The sequence below is a fragment of the Dasypus novemcinctus genome, chromosome 7, assembly GCF_030445035.2.
Source record: "Dasypus novemcinctus isolate mDasNov1 chromosome 7, mDasNov1.1.hap2, whole genome shotgun sequence".
NCBI classification, from domain to species: Eukaryota; Metazoa; Chordata; class Mammalia; order Cingulata; family Dasypodidae; genus Dasypus; species Dasypus novemcinctus.
In genome coordinates, this window is record NC_080679.1 from 101,186,141 (window position 1) to 101,207,493 (window position 21,353).

At 35.0% G+C, this 21,353-nt stretch overlaps 1 protein-coding gene across 20 annotated transcripts in view; it reads right to left on the reverse strand.

Moving 5' to 3' along the window:
- MBD5 (methyl-CpG binding domain protein 5) overlaps positions 1–21,353 on the reverse strand; it is a 438,647-nt gene that overhangs the window by 47,592 nt on the left and 369,702 nt on the right. For 17 of the 20 annotated variants that reach the window (XM_058300948.2, XM_058300950.2, XM_071216443.1 and 14 more), the window contains 3 exons: positions 7,401–8,072; positions 4,224–4,326; positions 2,956–3,136 (listed from right to left, as the gene is read on the reverse strand). In XM_058300948.2, coding sequence (XP_058156931.1) covers positions 2,956–3,136; positions 4,224–4,326; positions 7,401–7,513 — 397 coding nt within the window. In that variant the 5' untranslated portion in view covers positions 7,514–8,072. The remainder of the gene's footprint in view (positions 1–2,955; positions 3,137–4,223; positions 4,327–7,400; positions 8,073–21,353) is intronic. The other 3 variants (XM_071216449.1, XM_058300959.2, XM_058300953.2) reach the window with 1 other exon arrangement.

A 21,353-nucleotide genomic window follows, 5' to 3' on the forward strand; every position in this document is an offset into this window, starting at 1 on the left:
TTCTCTTTCTAATATGGTAGATTTCAGATTCCTTGATAGAGTGATTTTTTTTTGGTAATATAATACATAAAAAGCTGAGAACCAATGACATAAGAGAATTGCAGCAGATAAACTCAACTGAAGCTGATTTTCTTGTTATAGAGAGATTTTTTAAAAGTGCTTTTAAATTATTAAAGAAGTAATATATGGAAAATATTTGGGGCACTGTGCTTGACATACAGTAAGAACATAGTTATCTGTATTAACATAATCAGCATTATCATGGAATTAGCTGTGTTTTCTTTGGTGACAAAACTTGCAGCTTTTCTTAGATGTCAACGTATTTACATATTTAATTATCCACAGTTCAAAGATTAAAAATATAAATACTAGCATTTTTTTTATATCCAACTAATAGAATTTAGAAAATAGCTGTGGTTTAGAAGGGATTTCTTCCATTCTTGGGGAAAGATAGTTAATATCTTTTTAAATTTTTTTAGGAATTACTGGGGATTGAATCTGGGACCTTGTACATGGGAAGCAGGCACTCAACCACTAAGCTTCACCCACTCTTCTAGTTATTATCTTTAAAATAACAGGAATATACTAAGCAAACAAAAGACAGGCCGATATTATGCTACAGTTAGGAACTAAAGTTTATAAGATTTGACAAATGTAAATGCCAGGCACTTACCCGGTGCTTTCATGTATATTAAAGTAGACCTTTCAAAAGAATAAACAGAATCTAAATATATATATATATACACATATATATATATGTATATGTATATTTGTATGTATGTAAAATAAAGAGGTTAAATTACTATATGGGTCTTTTGAACTTTTATTTAAATCTTAACCATGTATTTTAAAATTATGAAATAATAATAAATGATATCCTAGAAGCTAGTGAGAGTACCAATTAATCTACCAAAATGTGCCAGTTTAAAAGGGGAAGGAAATGTACCGATTATAACTGCACTAGTTAAATATTTACCTTCAATATCAAGAATTAAACTTGTATATAGAGGTATGGCAAAAGACATACGTCAAGATTCTGTTAGAATCATTATAATGGCAATAAGGCAGACTCTACAAAACAGGTAAAACTACTTATGACAATGTGACGTGAGAGCAGTAGAGAGTACGTGTATGCATAGCTGCAAGGTAATATGAAAAAATAAAAAAAATAGTTACATCAAGGTGGCAGGATAATGGTAAATTTTAAATAATTTATTACAATTAAATATGTCTTTATATCACTGCAGTATCTTTTACTTTAAAAAGCATAGCTCATGAAAAGAATGGTAAAGATTCCATTAAAAGATTTTTTTTCTTACATGTCTTAGGGGAACAATTTTTTTCTCATCATTCCTGCTAAAGTTTGAAGTGTAGAGAGTTACTAGAAAGGTGATAGATGTTAATAACTGCCAAATTTGTCTCTCCCTGTCTTCTTCACATGAGTTCTAAGTGCAAATCTTTAATTACCTGTATGATGCCAAAACTGTTCCTCTTTGCATTCTTTGCTCTCAGTAATTTGGGCCAAATTTACCTACACAGGCATAACCTTCCACATCAGATTAGTTTCCAAATCATTCCTTAATTATCTACAATTATGCTATACTCATTCTGGACAATACTATTTCTATTCCCCTCATATGTCTAAATTCTATTATTTTCTAGGGCTGGTTAAAATTTCATTTCTATGTTAAAGCCTTCTCTGATCACTAAAGATTAGACTGGATCATGCCTGTTTTTCGAGACTCTGCAGAACAATATAATTTATCCCTCATAAACAAATGCTTCAGTGCTTTAGCCATATTTTACCCTGAATTACTATTCAAGAGGTAAATAGATTGTACTATTTTTTAGGGAGTTCATATTCTAGCTCTTAAAAGAAATTCCTTGGTCTCAAAATATAATTCCACATTTATATATTAGTCATAAAGGGAAAAAGGTACCTAACTTAATAATGGAGAGATCAGGTGGACAGAATTTTAACCATTGAAACTTAATGTCATCGATATGGGACAAATTGATATTATGAGCCTCCTGATAAGGACATATCATTACCTATATAGCATTCCTACCAAAAAGTGTTTAATGAATATAAACATGAGGAAACAGGCAAATCCAAAGTGAGGATCTTCCTGCAAAACCGGCTAGGATGCTTCAAAATTATCAATGCTGTGAAAGGCTGTATCATTGTTAAATTTCTGGAATGTGATAATTATATTGTGGTTATGTAAGTGATACCCTTGTGTGCTGAAATATGAGGGGTGAATTGTCACAATAAATGCAACTTCATCTCAAAGGGTTCAGAAAAAAAGTATAGTGGGGAGGAAAGGAGAGAAGCAAATGCAACAAAATGTTAATTGCTGAATATAAGTAAAGGGTGCATGTATACTACTCAGTGAACTATTTCTGCAGCTTTGAAATTAAAAAGAAGTATACATGTGTGCATGTGTATGTTGGGAGAGGTATAGAAAGTTTCTGGTTAAGTAATTTCTATTTAGTAGGTGTTGAATAAGTAAATATTAAATATTAAATATTATTAAATATTAAATAATAATATTGCTAGTTCCTGACACACTACGTTGCAGTTGAGGAGTTGATACCATACACTGAATACTAATCCTAACAGAAAAGCTACATTTGTTTCCTAAAAAGCAATGACACATCCTCTTATATTAGTTCAGCTTTACACACTTGCATAGTATTTGTGTGTGTTAACTAATGTTTACTATGCTTGTTTAACTAGATGATCTGGATAGGGAAATTTTGGGAAACCACCTCATGTTATTTTCATATCTAACTTGTTATTTGTAATAAAATGAGAACATAAATACTTTTAAAAACATTGTGCATGCTTGAAAAGTGCAATGGGAAAATGCTTGCCAAAGTGATTTCTAATGATCTGTATTCTAGGAGAGTAGAGGGAAGGAGACTTCCTAAACCCTTTACCACATGACATACTTGTTCCTCCTCCAGGACTGGTGAGCACCAGAGAAGGATGTGGGGCTTCCATGCTTTTATGAAGTGTGGCCACTGCAATGATTTTTCTTTTATGTATGCATAGCTTTGTGACATCTTCATCTGCTTTAACATCTTCCGCAGTTCTCTGTTTCACCGCAGCCCCAGGATCAAAATTAAACACCTGAAAAAAGTAGTCTTTGTTTATGCTTGCTGGTAAAAACATTTTCTAGAAAGATTTCTTTATTTAAATAAAAATATTGTGCTTAGATTAGTCCATAAATCTGATAAAACTTTTTCAACTTTAAATTCAAGAAAAGCAGTTTAATATAACAATAAATACTTCTGCCAAACTCATGATTTTTAGTGGCAAAGTAATTAAAAATTATCTTTCAATTCTAAGATCTTAATTCAAGATAAACTTATGGAAAGGTATAATATTTGATAACATTACCAAATTTAGGTACTTTCTAATGTTCTAACAGTAACAAAAACAAAAGCAAATACAAAAACAGATATAGTTTAAAAAAAACACAAAGAACTCTGATAACTTCTACGTGCCAACTTTTTCTCTGTCCTTACATCATTACTATACTATTATTACCTTTTCACTGATATTAAAAATTTATTTCTATTTTCACAAAAATCTTTTTTATTGTGTATATCCTTGTAAACTGCATCAAATCCTTTTTTAAAAAGAATGAGGTGACATACAAAATAGAAAGGAAAAAATTATCTATTAGTCCTTAATTCTAAAAAAACCACTATTAATAGATATTCAAGAGCAGTGACTTATTTCTACCGTAAATAACATTGCCATTTAAAATAACTATACAGGAGTGAAACAGTTTCATGTTTTCTCTATGTGAGTTCAGAAGGATGTGATTTTATAAGGATTTGCGGCAGATTTATAACACCACCACCACCATCAGTGCTAAAAATAACAGTGCAGATTTGAGCAGTTAGAGCAGTGAAAGAAAATATTGCAGTATTAAAAGCCAAGCATAGGTACAGATCTAATGAAAAGGTAAAAAAGTGGTTTTAATGAAATATTTAATATGAAGATAGGTTTGTCACCTTTGAAAATGACTCTTGGATTTGAACTATTTTCCACAATCTTTTAAGCATTCCAAAATGATTGCAAAAGATGTCTGATTAGGTAAAGATTTAAAATGCCTATATGATTGAAAGAGTAATATAAAAGTGAAATGCCAAAGAGAAAAACAAATATATAAAACAAACTGCTGATAGATCTCTTGTGAAATGGTTACCTTGGGAAGAATAAGAGGACATTCCAAGCCGCACTTGCATGTTCCGTCAGTAAGCAGGTATGTTTTAACCTGCTCCAAGCAAGATAACAAAGACCCACTGGGGCTGTAAAAATAGTTTAAAAAAACACATCAGGAAATAATTCTGACTGCACATATTATATGAAAAGAGGCATAATCTATAGTCTTACAGGATAATATTTTCCCACTATGGCAAAACATTTTCTTTGTCAGTATTATGTTAACAACTAAATTATAGCCTCTAATACTATATCTCTTCCTTTTGAATAAAAATATTTCTCAGAAAAATACAGATCTTCATGGAAAATTAATTAAAAGTATTTGAAAACCAAGAGTGGACTAAAGATGGGGAAAATGTTATTTTGGAGTCGCCGCTATATCTGAAGAAAGGACAATTAGAAGCATGCAAGAAAGAAATAAGCAACGAGAGCTACATAAAAGTTGTTACCATTTTGAACTAGAAGATCTGTTTTTAAAGCTGTTTGAGGAAAAACTGAAAATCAGGAACATGGTGGTGGTCAAACAGAAAGTTAGTAAGTCTACAAAAGTTGGAGCTAACAAGTTTCCCCCTTTTAATCTTGAAGTCCAGAACCAAGTTGTCCCTATGTAAAAATGGGTTTCTCCCTCTCTTTATTTTTCCCCTTTACCCTTAAGTTCCTTTGAAGACAGATCAGTGTGGCCCAACTCAAATTATACAGAGAAGGAGAGAAAGGAGCCAAGCAGAACTGACAAAGGATGAGGAACTTCTGACGAAACAGGGTTTCAGGTGGCAAAGAGATGCTTTGCATGCCTTCTGGCTGGTAACGGAGTACCTTGGGTCATGAAAGTCAGTATGGTATATAAATACTGATCAAAATCAAGTGTAGAGTCAAGGCACTAAAAATTCAGATGACAGGATGACTTTGATCTTTATTTACGATGGGGGTTAGTTTAAAATGGGCAATTTGCATTTTAGAACTTTTATTATTAACATTAATTTTACAACTTTGGAAATTATTTACAGCTTAGAAAACTATTATATACTTTTCACTCAAGAATATCTTTTATTTATGACTATTTACAAAAGACTTCACTTAAGCCTTTGGCCAAATTTATCCACAAGCAATATATTTCATTTCATATCTATAGCATTATGCTACTGGGTCGACTATTCTGCCTCTACAAAAACAGGTAGTAGTTTTGTATCTAGAAATGAACCAGCTTTAAAATGCAATTCATATTTTGTTTATGGACAATCATATGACTAACTTATACATGTAGACAATCTAAATTGACATCCTCAACTTGGTCAAATCATTTATTGATTTATTTAGACTAGTAATTTTTTTCAGATAAGTAAAAAATAACTCCTTATATTATATACCTGAGTCCCACTATAGGGTAGGAGAGCAATAAGATGTCTTTGGAGATCTAGTAATTTTATTAAAATAAAATCACCACACAGAATCTTATTGATATTTCATGTGAAGAATTAATGCATTTCATGAAAAGAAACAGCTCAACATTTCAGAGTTAAAAGAAAGTATAGGGGCTAAATCCTAGAGGAATTTAATTGTAAAATTAAACTGAAAACTAGAATTGCAGAATTCTTTTAGAGTATACTACTCTAAAAACTTACAAAAAATATATAAGTCAGAGTCTTTCCTTCAGTTGTAGCTCTTTAATTAACTTTTGGGAGTAATAATTAAAGTAAAAAATAGTTCAAAGTCTTGAAGCATAGACAAAACTTAGAAGAATGGAAGCAGGTGAGAAATTTAATGTGTAGCCACGATGCCACCCTGAGGCAGGAGCAGCAGGAGACTAACCTAAAAACTACAGGCAAACTACACATTGAGAAGGGAGCTATAGCTTCTTATATATGTTCAAAGAGAAATTTAATCAGTTAAATACAAACAAATAAAATCAATTCTGGCTTAATTTAATTTCAAAGTATTTTCCCTTATCAGAGAAAGTTAGTTTCTAAAATAATTCTTGGTGTACATATCTTGATTTGGAGAACTCATCGCAACAGGTTTAACAGATAGTAAAGTCTAGCCAGATTTGGAAAATCATGAACAGATAACTGACAGATTCCCAGACTTGACTTGATATTTTGTTCTCAGTAAACTGAAAGCTAAAACCTTCATACGGTTGATGTTAAAATGAAAAAAATTTAAATTATCAAGATTTTACGAACATTTGCTATAAGTTGAATATATACCTGTTCTTTACAATAGTAAATATATAACCATAAATACAGAATAACCAAAATATAACCATAAATAAAAATCTATAATATAACCACAGTATAACCAAAACTATATATATATGATAACCATAAATATAGACATATATCTATATAACCATAAATAGAAGTGTATAATCAATATCTTACTTTATTATATTTACAACAAAGTATTTCTGGCAGTTTGCTAACAGGATTGGCGATAGGAACACGGATCTCCATGTGTCCTCATCTACCTTGTCTAATAGATTTATACCACGACATGAGATGAGTGCCACATTCCCTGCTTTCTCATCCCTGAACTCCAATTAATATAGAGGACATCTTCAATATTACAGAAACAAAAATTTTCATGACAAAAAGAATTTCAATTGGTAGTTACACACCTTACGCAAATCAAATAAAACCTAGGATAGAATCTGAACTGACATTCTGAAGAGATTAAAAGCCATACAGAAAAAACAAGGAAACTATTTTTAGGTAGTATCAGGCATTAAGAAGTATAATAAAGAAACTGCCCATAGAGAAATACTCAACCTTATATCAGAAAAGCCAATGGAAGCACTATAAAGAACAGAAAAATACTGTCAAAGAGATATGGGACCTATTTCCAGTGTTTTACATTCTCCTATAAATGTGATAATGATGTTTATATGTTTCTTTTAGAAATCCTCATATTTTTCTTTATCCATGTTACAGAGATAAGCAACTTGATATCTTTTATAAACACATGCAATGCATAAAAACCTCTCTGGTTACCTGAGGCAATTTAAATGGCAAAACAGTAGAGAATAAAAATACTCAAGTATTTCTAGCATAAAAGTCATTCGGTCAAATTTACTTGAAGTGTTTTCAGTCACGATATTTTGCTCCCTTTACCTACTTAATCTTGAGACTGCAACCTCAGAAGTAACACGGGTAATAATAAAAGCTACCTGATATAAAGCACTCCATTTTGATCCACACGACGCTGCCAACCCACAGGAACTTGTATAGCTGGAAGACCTCCATCCTTGTCCCCTCCGTCACATTCCTTGCCTCCATTCATTTTCCGTGTCTGCTTGGGACTCGTCAAAGATATCAGCAATAAGATGATATCCTTATATTACATGGCATGATGGCCTTAAAAATTGGGCCAATGCAGCACAATTTTTCCCATACTGTACAAAATGTATTAGGAAGCTTCGGCTCAGCATAGAACCAAGTCTTTGAAATCTGCCATTGTGAAAAAATCAGTTTCCCATTATAATCTACATTAAATAACCAATATTTAATTCCTAAAGGTGGTCTACATGGGTAAAAATGAGTGCTTCTGATTAAGGAAAATCATAATTCACCAATGCTGGTACCTGTCTAAAGTGGTGGAGGGAAGAGGTATAAGGTTTTTAGTTCACCATTTTCTCTTCAACCTTGATGGTGGTCTAAAAGAAACCTCTATTGTTTAGAAACCAGTCTCATTTTTAAAGTGTGAGTTAATATTTCCAGGTAGTACCCGATTTCATAAATCACATTCTTTATACTTTCTCTTGATCTTCCAATCTGAATCCAAGGCATTGCAGGTTGGTTCATTTGATGTTTTCATGTCTTCAAAATTCCAATAATGTAGCCTGAAACATATGTAAATATGCAAACTGTATATTTAATGTTGAAAACTGAGAAGTACACAATTTTAAAACAGAATAAACTGCAAAGTGTTCCAAACCACTTTGATGTCCTTCTTCCAAATGAATCCACTTATTCGTTAAAACAATTTGCTTGCTCCTCACCACATGTAATTACTTGAATTACTTATGGCATTAAACATACATATATACACACACACAGCCTCCTCCCAATAAAAATATATCCATCACCTCTGTTATGGTCTGACAAACGGGAAGTTGTTAATTAATCCAACCACATTTTGTTTGCTCCTTATAGTTATATACTCCTATGACTCACTTTTCTAATCATTATTATTGGCCTAAAGAAGAAAAGGTTTCCATTTTTAAAGAAAAAATTAACAGGAAATAAACTTAAGAGTAAATTTCCAAATATAAGACAAGGATTCTCCCCAATGGTATGGGTCGTAAGAGTAGGGAGTTGCTTTATATTCTAACTTTTGCAAAATTCTTTACATATACTAAGTGCTACTCTCTTAATTCCTTTAGTGAGTCCTAAGCTACTGTTTGGGGAAGACATATTAGCTTGAAACAGCAGTATTTAATGTGGCAGTGGAATACTTACAGAGGTTGGTTAGATGAAACTGTTAAATAAATATTAAAAAGATTTAGTACTTAATCTCAGTGTAGAATACGATGTCACCATTGGTAGCATTACTTGTTATAAATGAGCCTTTTAAAGATCAATTTATATATATAGTGTATGGTAGCACACATAGGTGTATGGGACTCATGAAAATACATTAAAGGATGAATGAAAAAAATTATTCTAGAGTTATATGAGTGGGACTTGTAGTTTGTGATAAAAATTTCCAGTGACAGCATTATCCAGAGATTTTTAAAAAATGCTATACCTCAAACAGCTTATATTAAAGTGAAGATGATATGCTCTGGAATCAAACCTGTTTTATAAAATCTAAATGGAAAAATATATTATTTTAGATAATATGTTTTAAAATATGCATGTATAACCTAATCAACAAATTAAAACAACAGTCACATAAATACTTAATGTACATTTCTAGACTTGTACATATTCAAGTTGGCCCTAAACTTTTTTCTTGGATCTTCTCATTGGGAAAGCAGGAGATTGACAGATGCCTTATTTGCAGACAAGTTAAGGATGTTTTAATGCAGCATATACTCATTTACCTGAAAACCAGTCACGTGGGTATGGTTGTGAGAAATGCTGGCAGGCAATGGAAGAAAAAGAGCAAAACCCTACTGAGGAAAAGTCTAAGAATAACAGAAATGTGCCAAGTAATAGTCTTGGGGTTTCTAAACTGGTAATTTGCTTTGCTGGGCCCACACCACTGTTTATTCTTCTCATAGAAATGACCCACCGGCAGGCATAAAGTACTATTTCTGTCTTCCATTCACTGCACCTTTAATCATGACTCCTGGTGTTCATGTATGTGCTTAGACATGTTTCATTCAACATTTAGTAGGCATCTTCTATATACTAGGTACTGTGCTAGGTGGTGGAAGTACAGAGATGGTAAGGTCATGTTTTACCCAAAGCCAGTGTAAGTGGGACCCTGAGGAGGTGCTTAATGTGGAAGGACAGAAAAGAAAGAGGGAAGGAGGGAGGGAGAGACAAGAAGAAGAAGAAAGGAAGGGGAAGTCCTTGTTCTTAAGATATTTCCAAGTGCTAATGCAAGATTTGAGAGATGAATTTTGTGCCATCCTGAACTCCCAGTTTTGTCAAGTTGCAAGAGACCGTGGCACAACTAAATCTGTTTTTTTTAAACAGTCTCTTTTCATGCCCTTTTATTAACTTGGTTTTCCAAATGAAATTTTTCAGTGATCTCTGATTATTAGACTGGACCTGCTCCCACTTTCCCTACTTTGAGCTTTCTGACCATTTGATGCCTATTTTTTGTCCGCCTGCCATTGCATGTGGCTCCAACTTTGCCGAGACTGGCTGGCTCCCTTCGTTAAGCCATTTGTGGATCTGCCAGGTAATAACATTGGAGTGATTCCTGCCAAATGTCTCCTTCATATTTTAGTAATCATAAATACAAATATCTGATGGCCTGGTCTGGCTTAGACCAGCAGTTCTCAAAACATGGTCCTGGCACAAGCATCATTAGCATCGGTAACACCTGGGAACTTGTTAAAGATGTAAATTCACAGGCCTAACAAAGACAAATTGAATCAGAAACTTTGGGGGGAAGTCTGTGTTTTAAGAGGTCCTCTAAGTGATTCTCATGCACGCTCAAGTTTGAGAGCCTCTGGCTTAAGTGAAACTGCTCCCTATCCCAGGACATGCTGGGTTTATACCTCCATACTATGCAGGCAGCCAGCACTCTACTTCTTTTTGTCTGTGGGGGTTATCCTTTTTTTGCTGATACCTCAGCCTTCCAGGGGCAGTTCAAACATAAAGGCCTTAGGAATTCCTCATAGAGCAGAGGTCCAGTTACTATCCTGTAATTATCTAGATATCATTTTTTATCTGTAAATGGCACTGTTTTCCTGATTATAACATACATTTTGTAATGTGGAAAATATAGAGAAGTTTGAAGGAGAAAATAAAAATTTGTCTGTAATCTCGCTGCTGAATAACAACCACTGCAAACGCTGATGTATTTTCTTTAAATTAAAAGTACACACAGGGAAGTGGATGTGGCTCAAGAGACTGGGCTCCTGTCTACCATGAAGGAGGTTTACAGGGTCAATTCCGGGGGCCTTCTTGTGAAGGCAAGCTGGCCCCTGTGGTGAGCTGGCCTGAGAGGAGTGCTGGCCCACAGGGAGAGTTTGCACAGCAAGATGATGCAACAAAAAGAAACAGAGAGGAGAGACAAGAGACACGGTAGACCAGGGAGCTGAGGTGGTGCAGGAAATTGAGCACCTCTCTCCCAATCCAGACGGTCCTGGGATCGGTGCCCGGTGCTACCTAAAGAGAAGACAAGCAGACACAGAAGAATGCACAGTGAATGGACACAGAGAGCAGAGAGCAGTAGCATGGGGGGAATAAATAAATAAGCCTTTAAAAAAAAAAGCACACATAAACTCAAAATAAGGGTGAAATATAATAAACAACAATGTACCACGACTTCAAATTCACAATGTAAGCATTTATTCATTTTTGCTTTTTTTTTTTTTAACAACGAAAGGCTTGAGGCTTCATTAAAGATGAAGGTATATAGAGCACTATTCTCCCTCACCGCCCTTCCCTTTTCAGCCTCATTCTCTTCCCTTCTGCCCCAGAGGTAACTACCATCATATTTCTGGTCTGTATCCTTCCAGGTCATGTTTTTATTACCTGTATGTTTAAGCACAAGTATTTGGTATTGTCATGTGTTTTTAAATTTTACATAATGCTATTATACATTATATATCACTCTGCAACTTGCTTTTTAAACCTCAAGATTGTTTTGAGAGTGCTCTCTCTTGTAGATACTCCAACTCATTAATTTTTAACATTGGAATAGTATTCTATCATGATTATACGACTATTATTGGTAAATCAATCATAATAATGTTGAGTTGTAATGTCTGCACATTTTCAACTTTATAGACAATGTCAAATTGCTTTACAGAGTGGTTGTACTGATTCCAACTTTTTCTGTGTATAAATATGTCTTTTTCTTTAAATATTAAATCATTACCATATTGTAGTTATTTTCTTCTTGAGCATTTTACCATGGCATTAAATTTTTTTCCAAAATACAACTTTCAATTGTTGGATAGAATTCCATTGTTGCTTTTGTGGGACATAGATTTTCTCTCCAATTTTCACAATTACAAACAAATACAAAATATATATTTCTGTGTATCAGTCTATGTCCATTTTGATAATTCACTTTGAATTGTTTGTCAAAATAAAAATGCAAAATTTTAGAGTCATTGGACTACTTCTTAAAGTGCCAGGAGGGTAGATTTAGGGAAACATTTCAGGCCATGTTTCTCAAATTTTTGAAATCCAGATACATTCCCTGCTCCCCGCCATGGCTCCCTTGCCTGTTTGCTCACTGTTTTTGCTCATTGTTTGTACTCATTGTTATTTGCTTGTTGTCTATTTTTTTTTCTTTATGAGGCACTGGGAATTGAACCTGGGACCTTCCATGTGGGAAGTGGGTGCTCAACTGCTTGAGCCACATCTGCTCCCTGCTCATTTTTGTTTTTGCTCATTGTCTGTTGTTTTTGCTCATTGTCTGTTGTTTTTGCTCATTTTTGCTAGATGCCTGCTTGTTGTCTGCTTGTTTGTTTGTCTTCTTTAGGAGGCACTCAACTGCTTGAGTCACATCTGATCTCCTCCAGACCCTTTTTTGCTAAACAGAAAAAATATTCTACTTGTCCCAAAGAATTTGATAATTTTATCCTCTGTTTAAACTCACCACCCAAGATTTCATCAAGCCTTATTTTTATAGTTTGTATTTTAGAAAAAAAAAGTTTTTCCTGTTCTACGAATTCAATAGTTTAATATTATTATATTTTTAATAAGTATTTATTCTACATCTTTTTATTATCTCCCCAAAACATTCTATTATGACCCACCTGTTTTTATGTTTTGGTTTAAGCCCAGTAGACACAGGCTTAACAGAGAAGATAATGTGATATTAAAGGCACCTCAAGCTTACTAATAATAAGGATCCAGAATGAATCTTATACCTAAGATGTGATTTAAATTTATTTCACAGCTATGTAGCATAAAGTTCAAAAAGTGTGGTTTTTTATGTCTGTGTGTATGTTCTAAAGGGAATATCAGCCACAAGTCTACAAATGTTTTCCTCTTTCTGCTTCCTTTTAATATGCAAATTAATCTCTAAGCAAATTGGCTTTTAGGTGACTTGATTTTAATCTTTGCAGAGTAGCCTTCTTTTGGCCATTCAGAGCTGAAATTAGGTATTACCCTTCAGAAAGGGTGTCCCTGATCAACTAATGTAAACATTAGGCCCTCTCTAACAAGCTGATTGTTCATTCATTGATATCTCTTATTGTTAAATGAATTCTAAAAACTCATTTATTTACTTGTTTATTGACTCTCTCTCCCCACAGGAATGTAAACACCCTCAGAGGAGGGTCTAGGTCCTTCCTATATTCCCAATTGCTGGTACAGGAACTGGCATACAGTAGGTGCTTAAATATTTCCTGAATAAATGCATATTCTAATTAGTTAAAATAGTTTTATAGTCTTATTTTTACCATGAAAGCCCATAGAATTTTAGCAATGTATGTGTCTAAAATGAAAGAGAGGTTTTTAAAAGAAGCCAGTGAGTATGGCTATTGGCAAATTATAAAAAGGACACTTTGCTCTAGATTTGCCCCTAATGATCTCACAGTATGAATACTAATTTCTGTGTGATAGTTTCTAAGAAAATGAATATGAAACTTTATACTTTATTGGTAATATGCATGAGTGTTTTAAGTGGTTTATATAAATATTCCAATTGGATTATTAGGAACCATTAAATAAGTGAATGTAACAATATAAAGTTAAACTTACGTTTCAACAGGATGTTAATTAATAAAGCAGAGAATATGATACCATAAAAATAAGTAAATAGCTGTTCTACATAAATCCTTCTGAATAATGTCAAATACCACAAGACCTTCTGAATAACATCAAACCTGAATAGTAAAAATAATGAATTGATTTTGAATCGTGGTATTATGAATAAATCTTTAAAAATGTTTATAATGACATCACACATTCATCTCGTGCTCAGCGAGGATACTTGGATACAACTTGAGACAGAATTTACACTCAGTGAATTAATTAGTTTTATCAAGGTAAAACTATATAAATTAGATAAAACACCAATATTTATTTAATATGCTACTTAACTCTAAGTCATCATTTATATTCTTTATACTATGATTACTAGCTTATGAAAAACTTAAAGATAAAAGAACAGTCCATTTCATTCCATTCCTATATTTGTGAAAGCAAATGCCTCATATTCTCCAGTTGGTAAGTCCCACACAAGACACGCCTCTATACTTAAACTCCAAAACAATAAACATTACAAAATATATGATTGGATTAAAAAATAACATCAACAATAAGATTTTGGAGAGTAATATCTGAGTGGCTACAACATAATTATCATTTGATTGGGTAATAATATACTCTTTCCATCCTTATAAAATGTGCCAATTAATAGTTAAATTATGCTTGCTAGAGTAACCCTAAATGACATTTTTTCCCTTTCCAATTATCTTTCACCTGCATATCAATTGCTCAAACAGTTCCTTTACATACAGCATGTAGCTAGCCTCCCCATTCAACCTTCTCCCATGTTTCACCTTTTACCTACATATTCGTGTTATGCCATTTTTACGTATGAGTGTACATATCTTGCAGTTACATCTTTGTTCATTTTTCTTAAGACCTTCTAATAGATTAGCCCAATATTCTCTCTTGTTATTGTTTCCATTTGGTTCTTATCTTCACTGTGCAAGTCACCTCTTCTAAAATATACCTCTCAGATACATCCTTTATAAGAGACCCAATACCTTTGCCAGGCTCCAATTACTCCAAACTATCCTCAGCATATTTTTACATTTGTTTTAGACAGTTGCATTGAGATACCCTAAGCACATCCTTCCTAACTTGATAACTGAAGCTCCTTAACTCCAGATGTCCTTACTGTTTCAGTGCACAGGAGTGCAAACGCTCACAACTTGAGCATAGGAATCACATTCAGGAAGAAAGTCTACACTTTTCACAAACTTTATAGGGATAGGGATAGGCTCCTGAGAGTGAGGCCAGGCCTCTGAGTTAAGGTAACAATCATTCTGGCCCATGCTTACCTATGGTCAGGAATGTTTACATCAGGTTATTTCTTGCTAAGTTCAACAACTAACAGGTTCTAGGTGCTTGGAAGCCTTCAGAGCACTAATGCTGACAGTGGTAGATTGCAAGTGACCACAAATACTTTGCAGCTGTTTCCATCAAGTAGTGGTTTCTATTACTTCACCTTGAATGGGGATGTTTTGACAAAGGAATGCAAGCGACATGTGATACTGTTCAAGTTCTGAGCCTAAACTTCAAGAGGACTTGCATCTTCCAGCCCAGTTTTCTTGGATCACCACTGCCATGTGAAAAACCTAAACTAGATCCCTTCAGGATTAAAGACTATGTGGAGGGAAAGTCCTACGGTAAATTCCAGCCAGTCCAGCTGAGGCCCCAGGCATATGAGTGAGCCCAGACAATACCATGTGGAACAGGGATGAGCTGTCCCAGCTGAGCCTAGCCTAAACTGCCAAATCACAGAATCAGGAATATTATTTCAAATAGCCAAATACTATACTGGAAACAGTCTCAAAGTCTAAAACAGGTTTTACTTAAATAATTGAGAGTATCAAGAGCTATGTAACATTACTGCTTAAGAGTGCAAGCTCTGGGGGAAGTGGACTTGGCTCAATGGATAGAGTCTGCCTACCACATGGGAGGTACACGGTTCAAACCCAGGACCTCCTTGACCCGTGTAGAGCTGGCCCATATGCAGTGCTAATGCACAAGGAGTGCCGTGCCATGCAGGGGTGTCCCCCACGTAGGAAAGCCCCACGCGCAAGGAGTGCACCCTGTAAGGAAAGCTGCCGAGGGAGAAAGAAAGTCCAGCCTGCCCAAGAATGGCACCACACACACAGACAGCTGACACAACAAGATGATGCAACAAAAAGAAACACAGATTCCCGTGCTGCTGACAACAACAGAAGCTGACAAAGAAGAACACGCAGTAAACAGACACAGAGAACAGACAACTGGGGCAGGGGTTGGGGTTGGGGGCCAGGGCGGGGAGAAATAAATAAATCTCAAAAAAAAAAAAATCTGAGTACAACAGTTAGTTCAAAGATGTTCTGGTGTGGCCTATTACTATTTTTAAAACAATTCTCTAGATTCTTTTTAAGGATATGTATTTGAGAGCTGGTGATCATTTTTTAGCTTTTAAGAAAAGCACATGTAGTAAGCATTTTCTACATACGCATACAGACCCTCCCTTTCTACTTCTTTATATATTTTTAAAGACACAAAGGGAATCTTTTACTTGAAGTTTTCTGTTTAGATTGCTTTTTCTTTGATATCATATAGGATGGCAAAACCAAACAGAAAGCTCATTTATATGTAATCATGTGAAGGAAAAGGAATGGATATTTTAAGGGAAAATGGTGTCATTCCTGGGCAGGCTGCACTTTCTTTTGCACTGGGCGTCTCTCCTTACAGGGTGCACTCCTTGTGCGTGGGGCTCCCCTATGTGGAGAACACCCCTGCGTGGCACGGTACTCCTTGCGTGCATCAGCACTGCACATGGGCCAGCTCCACACGGGTCAAGGAGGCCCGGGGTTTGAACCGTGGACCTCCCATGTGGTAGATGGACGCCCTAACCACTGGGCCAAGTCCGCTTCCCTGTACTCAGATTTATTTCTGTATATTAGCCAACAGCATACTTCAGTTTTGCTTTTCTGTAGTATAGTGAAGTTTCTCATGGGGAACATTGATAAAATAACCCTTTTCTGCATTTTCATAATTTATTTAAGAGTGCACCAAGCAAGTTGGAAGGATTTTCATATTTTATCCATGCATTACTGATATGTTGCTAATCAAGATACAGCTCAACATACGCCGGTCCAATGATAAAACTGATGTACCTTACCGTATTTTCCAAAAATGTTCCATGAGAATGAAAATCATCGTGGATAATACCCATTTGGGGTTGTGTAATACAATGATATAACTAAATTGTATATATACTCTTTTGCTTTAAAAATGTTTATTAGTTTTCAATTCACCTGGCAGTAGATGAAAATTTCCCAACTAGAGTAACCAGTACTATCTTGTGGTAATGTGCCCTTCAGACCTTGAAAACGAGGTTACTCTGAAAGTGAAAATAGTAAAGCTTCTCAACCATTGAATAAACTCACTCAAGGATATTGTCTCTAAATATGTATAAACATCTGGGAACACTCAGGTCCAAATGACATCTCCAGCAAACATGATTAAGTGTAAAAGAGAACAGAGTTAATCAATTGTCTGGTAAGGATGCTCGAAAAACAAGAGAAGGAGATCATCTCTGCGTGGATTCTGGAAAGGGGAGCCCAAGATCATAAAATCTCCATGTCCCATGAAATAAATGATCTTTTGCTATGTAGTTTATACATCAGGTATAATATTAGTTAAGTACTAATGCCTATGGATATTTAGCAGTGATATATAAAAAGTGTCTCAATTTAGCTTTGGACTGCTCACTGCAATGGTGAGGGTGGCAGAGAAAATGCAGCAGTCAAAAAAAAAACCAAAACCAAAAACAAAAAACATGTGCACAAAGTACCCAGGCTGAAGAGAAAGAGAGTTTTAATACCAAAAATCAGACATAGAGTGTTTTAGAGAATGTTTTGAAGAAAAGCAAATCTGTAGAAAAGTAATGTCTCTAATTTAATAAATAGGTAAGTAAAACATAACACCAACATTACAAACTAGATGACTCTGGGTCAGATCCCACTCACAGAAGTGTTGTTTGGCTTGCACATGATTTGAAATTAACAATAAAAGGCTATTAGTTGACAAAAAAAGATTTCACCTGAAAATTTAATATCCTCCTTTACCTGAAAAATTGGACAATGTGGTAACACTAGGTCAAGATTCCTGCCTTGTAACAATTATCTGGAATGGAGCAGCTAACTCTCCATTATCTGCCACTCCTCCAGAAAGGACTTGGCTCTCTAGGTCACTGCAGTGGCTTCCTGGTTCATTCCCACCAGCCTGGCCTCTGTAGGCACTTGGGTTTCCAACCTCTGGACTAAGAAAGGACCTTGATATAAGGCACGAAGGACTCACTGTAGCCCTTGACAAGAGGTACAACTTATTTTTTTTAAATGGTCACTTAATCTACACTTCCTAAGTGTTGACAAAGCACTCTCAGTAGATCATCATGCAGTGCTGTTTGTGCAGAAGCACAAGTAGGCCAACTAAAACCCTAAGTACACAGTTAACCTTCTTTATGAAATTCACCCTGAAGAAGAGCACCTTCAAACTGGGGTGATTCTTGAATTAGAGGAGGTACAGAGTACAGAGAACTCCCACTCAATTTCAATCTGCTACCATTCCTTCTTCCCTAATCACCATCATTGGCAATATCACATTATCATTATCTCAGGAATTCATTTTGAGATCAAGTAATTACAGAACCAAATTGTACAGTAATAATTAGTAATTATAAAATGCCATTGATGTTCTCTTTATTTTCTAGGTTTTAAAATTGTTCTGTTTTTGTAAATAAGGGGAAAAAAATTATGTACCCTTAAAGATCTACTTAAGATCTTACTATTCCCCTAACTCTATGTTTTTCAAGCCACCAGGGAGACACTGCCATACTCTCTGGTAGGTAAAGGACAGTTCACCAGGTTCTTTCTCAGCTTGAATAAAATAATCCTTGGGACAGTTTTACTCATTTTGCCCTGTTTCCACAGTCATCAGACAACCTTCTGGTTGTCAGAAGGATCTCACTGGTATTGATATCAATAAGTTAATAACCTGGATAGCAGGCATGAATGACTGAATGAATAAATTAATGAGTAGGTCATCTGGTATATAAGGTAATCTCTTGTAAATATAGATGGTTTGTATCAGACTCCAAGATGACCATCACCTTCGAGGGCAAAGACAAAATCAAGTTTTTTACTAGGAAGAGCTAAGGAACAGGTCTTGGACCACAGTTACTCCACAGGGTACTACCCCACCTTGTGGTCTTCCCTGACAACCAACCTATCTTTGTGTGTGTGTGTGTGTGTGTGTGTGTGTGTGAGATCTTCCTCTAGCTACACATTATTTACTAGAAAACTAGAAATGATTTTGAGCCAGAGCAGGACAGGAGAATTTGTAGGGTGGAATGTGGCAGCATGCTTGAGCAGCATTCTTTCCCAGAAAGCAGCCAGGAGAGACAAAGGAACAACCAAGGGATATGAGATCAAGGTTAAATGCTTACGTTTCTATAATCCTGATAAACGAAAGGCACTCCAGACATTACATTTAATGTTTTAAGTACTTACTGAGGACCTCCTTTATGTGAGACACTGTGATGAATACTGGGGATCTAAACACAAGGAGAGCACAGTTGCCATCTCAAGAAGCTTACTGCCTTGGGGTAGAGGGTGGAGGGTGGAGGTCAGTCATTCAGGTAAACAGGTAATTATAAATCAAATGAGTCTGGCTATGATAGGGCTAAGTATGGAGTACTAAATGAGCAAAAAGTGGTAATCTAATTTTCTAGGATCAGAGAAAAGAGGGGGAAGGGAAAGAAGGATTCATAGAGGTTAGGTAGGCAAAAAACAGTAAAAGACCTGCAACTTCACCTAACCCATGCAAATGATCTTAGTTCCGAAAGATTACTATTGAAGATTTTACATTTCTGTCTGTTAATAACAGTTCCAAAACTGTACTCATTTTTAGCTGGTAAGCGAGCATAAAGCCCTCATTTTGTCAGACTTCTTAATGTTGAGATGCGATAAGTGATGAAACATTAAATATTTTCCACAGAAATATCTGGATGTCTGCCTGATGCCTGACGCCTGAAATAGAAAATGATGACCCAGCATCAAGATAAGGAAATATTGTTTTCGAGGAGAAGTAATATTAAAGAACAACAATTCACTTCAGTAAGAAAGTAATATTAGATGTGAGTGCATTGAAGTAGAAGCTATAAGGAACAAGACATGGGTGAGGGAGTCAGCTTAAAGATATAGTAGAACAAAAGAAAGTATATATTTTAATTTTTAAAAGTCCACAAGTAATAAAAATGAAATAAAATGGCTACTGCGCTGAATTTATTTTAGCCAAATGTATAAATAATATTAGCTAATATTTATCTTACCATCTTCTAGGAACTATGCTGAGGACTTTATACATAGTATATATATATTAACATTTTTAATCTTATTGTATTTTCTTTCTGAAATTGAGGCAAGAGAAATTAAGAAACTTTATTTTCTCTTCTCCTCTCTGATACTTTATATACACTTGTCCTACTTTATTTTGTTCTCTTTAGTATTTATCACTAACATACTATACATTTCACTATTTACCCTATTATTGTCTGTCTCCCCTGGTAAGAATGTAAGCTCCATAGCGCATGAATCCAGCAGTTATCACAACAGATAAAATCCCTACTATTTTTTTCCCCCTTTGGGTTCAATAGCTCTTTGAAGGCTGGCTTTGTATCACATCTCTTTTATCTCTCATTGCACAAGTACAGAACCTTACACCTATTGGAGCCAAAAAATATTTGTTGAGTGAATGATGAGAACAATTAACCAGTAAGTATACATGGAGCCCTGGCCATGCTTAGCACTGTGCTAGTCACTGTAAGATAGAAAGTATGAAATACGCTTCCTGCTCTTAAGCACCTTAACACTTAGGAAAAGAAATGAGAGAATCATAAGGAATACCTAGGGCACAAAAAGAGAACGTTCTCACATTTTATAACTTTTGTTCTTCAATCATCTAACCAGGCCTAAAATGTCCACTCACTACTCCTTTCAAGACCCCCTTAGTATCGTGCTGCAATGAACTTCGTTGGAAATGCCAGACCAGTTCACAACTTCATGCTTGTATACCCCCTAGACTCTGCTTCAGTGTACACATCTTCTTCATTCCATTCATCTTTGTGCTTGTGGCTGCTAAACATATTACCAGGTACATGGTATGGAAACAATGTGCTTCAAGTTAGAGTGTTCATTTGCTTTTGTCTCACCTTTCAAAACACCAAAGAATGGTTTTTACTTCCCTAAGATATAGCCACAATAAAAATTTTTTTCCTAATGTTAAAACCGCCTAACATGTGTACATACACACAAACACAGGCACACAAGGTGTTTAATTGCAGGTGTGTATTCTGTCAAAATTCAAAGGAGGCTGAATAGAATCTACTTTTCTTATTTTATTTTTTAGCACAGTTTCCACACTCATGGATGTCCCCAGTGCATAAAGGTGTGCCAGGTACATGGAGGACTCTCAACAATTTCTTGTTGAATAAATGACTGTCTATATGAAAACTATCTCATTAAGGGTTAAATGGCATGATACGAACAAGATATATTATAGAAACTATGAAAATGAATCATAGAAAGTAGGAGATTTTGTTTCTTTAATTTGATAGCTCTATAACTTTAAGCAAACCACTTAAACTAGGTTTTAAAGTCTTTATTTGTAAAATTCAGGGATTTAACCACATCAGTGGTTTTCAACTTATTTTAGCAGTTCTCTTTTGTCTAATACAATCTAAA